Source organism: Oratosquilla oratoria, chromosome 26, assembly GCF_046742065.1.
Source record: "Oratosquilla oratoria isolate Oo_2021 chromosome 26, ASM4674206v1, whole genome shotgun sequence".
NCBI classification, from domain to species: Eukaryota; Metazoa; Arthropoda; class Malacostraca; order Stomatopoda; family Squillidae; genus Oratosquilla; species Oratosquilla oratoria.
In genome coordinates, this window is record NC_134802.1 from 4,540,131 (window position 1) to 4,543,907 (window position 3,777).

At 43.2% G+C, this 3,777-nt stretch overlaps 1 protein-coding gene across 1 annotated transcript; it reads right to left on the bottom strand.

Moving 5' to 3' along the window:
* Positions 1 to 220: 220 nt before the first annotated feature.
* LOC143039237 (uncharacterized) lies at positions 221 to 3,434 on the bottom strand. The gene is made up of 4 exons (XM_076209107.1): positions 3,275 to 3,434; positions 2,529 to 3,106; positions 1,975 to 2,393; positions 221 to 368 (listed from the first exon to the last, which is right to left on the bottom strand). Exons 1-4 carry the CDS (start codon positions 3,432 to 3,434, stop codon positions 221 to 223), a joined length of 1,305 nt encoding a protein of 434 aa, XP_076065222.1.
* Between the last annotated feature and the right edge of the window lie 343 nt (positions 3,435 to 3,777).

Here is a 3,777-nt window from a genome sequence, read left to right on the forward strand (position 1 = left end):
AATATGATAATGGTGAGGCACTCAAATCAGGCGGCTGTCAAATATTAGTCCCAGGAAGTGAGTTTCCTCCACACAAGAGGTTTCGCTTTTATAGTTATAGAGGTCTGGATCAGGGTGAACACTATGGAGGCAGCAAAAACGTATGACCACAGTCTTTGAAGCCGAGATACAACGATTCCATCTCGATTAATGACATCCAAGCTGCAGAAGAGATTGACAATTAATCGACAAATGAGCTACCACGAACTCCTAGGAACACATCGATGACACTGTTTATAGCCACAGCAAAGTGTGACACTAAGTATACTTCCTTGCTGCACGCTGTCTTCATGTAGACGAACTTCAGATAGAACGCTCCCAATTCGCACCTGAAAAAAAATATTATATAGAAGATGCAGTATGCAAATGGGGAGTCTCGCACGGTGACCGAACTCCAATAGATTTATTAGAACGCCGGGACACATAGTAGTGTCGTATTCTTTCTCTAAATTAAAAATACAGTAATATGCTGTTGTTTATTTGCGAATGTTTTGCAAATAGTGGATTCTAGAGACAAAAGAGCATCATACGTGGACCAAATTTTTCGGAAACCATAATGTACAGGTGACAAATGATTGCCTCAAAAATTAATAAACTCTATCAGGCAAGTAGCGTAGAAAGGCATATGAGATGTCATCCAGTATTTTTGACGAATAACTCTACGGTGATAGAGCTCTCTTTAGTTCTGAGATGGAAAAGGGGACACTATATGATTCACCTTTAGTAGAAGCAAAGCTAATTCCACAAAATTATAAATGACAATAATGGTGTTCCATTGCCGAGTTAGAATATTTCAACTACCGTCTCACCAACATGAGACAATACAGAAGGGCTTGGAGGTGAAAAATTCCCTGAGATATTCCGAACTCTATTCCACACTTGTGTACGTAGGGTCTGAGCTGTAATTGAGGAGACACAATCTTTCCGAGACATTGGTTGAGCATTGCTTGGGACTGTGGTTAAGGCTAAACATTGGTATTATTTTGGAAGTTTATTATGTAGGTCTACACGCAACAACGGTAAGTTACAATCTGCCTCTAGGCGTCGCCGGAGGCCTAGCATAGGGTATGGGTACGCATCTCTGACCTACTTTTCTGGTACTCTGTTGCTAGGTGGAATTTGTAGGTAGAACAATACAGACAAACATATACATGTATAAAATAAGGACATAAAGAGACAAGAGAACAATTACATATAATGAGGAATATGCGTGCAAAACGGTTAAGGGTAACTTTATACTAAATACCTTAATGCTATGGTATTATTACATATACAATAAAGGAGAGTTACGTATACAATAAACATATGCAATAACTAAGTAACGAGAGGAATTACTACATATACTCCCCCCGCAAGAGCGGAGCGTCAGATAGGAAATTATTTAATAGTAGTAAAAATCTGAGTGTTCACGGAAGCGGACGTGTCCTGCACGAACGAGATGTGTATGGAAGAGCGGAAATAGGAGGGTGGGAGGTACGTCTGGGACTACATCGAGACGGGGCTTAGGCTGAGAAATAGAGAGGAAAACTGGTTTCAAACGATCAATGTAAACTGAGGTTTCGCTTTGAGGTAGGTTAAGGATGAAGTACTTAGGTTCACGTCGAATAACGTCATAAGGACCAGAGTACGGAGCCTCCAATCTCTTACGAATTCTGTCGATTCGTACCCAAACCTTAGAGCATGAGTGAAGGTCATGAGGTACATATGGTTGAGATGGTGTATGAATCACCGGAAGCGAGGTCATGGAAATTGATAGATTGCATCTCCTTGATAAGACGAAGGATGGTTGCGTCGTCCGAGGAGGGGGGGTGTTACTTAGTAATGGCCACGGAGGAGCATAACATATGAGCGCCAGTAACAGCGGTAAAAAGGGAAAATTTAGTGACGCGAGGCGTCAAGCGATAGCCAAGAAGGACAATGGGCAAGGAGTAATACCAATCATTTTGCCTAGCGCGGTGGAAACGTTCATTCATGCCGTTAGCTTGGGAGTGATAGCTAGTAGTACGCATATGGTGGAAGCCAATGATAGACGAAAGCTCAGAGAAAAGTTCGCTCTCGAACTGGGAACCTCTATCCATGATGACATGAAGTGGAACACCGAAACTGCATATCCAACCACTCACGAAAGAGATTGCTACAGGAGTGGCAGTAGTGTCAATGAGGGGAATCGCTTCAGTCCAGCGAGTAGCTCGGTGGATGAAAGTCAATAAGTATTTGTAGGGGAGAGGATAAGGATAATTAGGAAGAGTAGCAGGGGGCAGCGGTCCTACAATATCGATGTGCACCGATTGGAAGCGGTCAGTAGGAGCAGATATAGGGGAAATAGGAGAAGAAGTCTGGTGCGCAGTCTTGGCCTGTTGACACCTAAAGCATTCTCTAACATATTTCTATACATCTTTGTCAATGTATGGCCAGAAGTAGCGTTGTTTCACCAACTTAGAGGTGGACTGAACACCAAGATAAGAAAGGTTATGCAAAGAAGAGACTACGTCATCTCGTAAGGGTAACGGAACAAAAGGGCGAGGAGTCTTAGTAGAGGTATCACACCAGAGTGTCGAATTAGGGGGTAAGTTGAACTTAGAGAGTCTAGGCTTGAAGGTTTCAAGTTCGTCATCTGTTTCCTGACCTCGAGCGATGCCACTTAAGTCAAAGACATCGAGTGACACAGCGCATGTTGTGCGAGATAAGCAATCGGCAACGACATTGTTGTCGCCCCGGATATACTCAACTGAGGAAACATATTCAGAGAGGACGGAGAGTTGTCGTTGTTGTCTGTCAGTTTTAGCAGGAGACTTAGAGTGAAATGCAGAAACGAGAGGTTTCTGGTTAAGAAACAGGGTAACTGTATGTCCATTAATGAGGGTCCTAAAATGCAAAAATGCGAGATAAGCAGCTAATAGCTCGCGGTCGTAGGTAGAATAGGCACGTTGTGTGTCCGAGAGCTTCTTCGAGTAAAAACCCAGGGGCGTTGGCTCGCCGTCTATAACTTGATAGAGGGCGGCGCCAACGGCTGGGCTTGAAATGTCAGTGACGAGTTGGAAGTTTGTCGGTATAAGTGAAGGGTAAGCTAAGGTTGGACAGTCCAGTAAGGCCTGCTTCAAATTATTGAAGGAGTCCTTTGCTGTGTCGGTCCAAGTGAGACACTTTGAAGAAGGATACTGTTTAAGAAGCTCAGTAAGGGAATAGGCTACAGTAGCAAAGTTAGGAATCATGGGCCGAAAGAAGTTGATCATACCCATGAAACGGCGCAAAGCCTGTGAAGTCTGGGGCAAAGGGAAATCGGAAATGGCCGTCGCACGGTCTTTAGGTGGCTTAATCCCTTTTGAACTAATCTCGTAACCGAGAAAAGTGAGTTTTGACTTGAAGAATTCACATTTGTTGAGGGAAAGTCTCATGTTATGCTTGGCCAAAATGGAAAGAACAGTTTGAACATCGAAAATAGGCTCTTCAAGGGTCTCACTAGCAACCAGTACATCATCCAGGTACCGTAGATGTGTTGTTTACGTTCGCGAGGATAGTATCAATGAAGCGCTGAAATGTGGCCCGGCATTTTTTAACCCGAAGGGCATGTATAATAATTCAAACATACCAAAGGGCGTGCATATCGCAGTATTAGGAATGTCTTGTTCAGCTACAAGGATCTGTAGATATACACGTTGTAAGTCTAACTTAGTAAATATACGATTATTCTTAAGTGACATGGTGAGAGAGCGCAAGTGTGGTATGGGATATTTGTCA

Bases quoted from the DNA above. Each gene is read 5' to 3' on its own strand.
- LOC143039237 (XM_076209107.1), bottom strand. From the start codon at position 3,434: ATGAGACTTTCCCTCAACAAATGTGAATTCTTCAAGTCAAAACTCACT. The intron at 3,107-3,274 runs GTATGATCAACT...GTCCAACCTTAG, and splicing joins GGCTTTGCGCCGTTTCATGG to CTTACCCTTCACTTATACCG. The intron at 369-1,974 runs GTATTACTCCTT...ATTTTTTTTCAG, and splicing joins CGCGCTAGGCAAAATGATTG to GTGCGAATTGGGAGCGTTCT.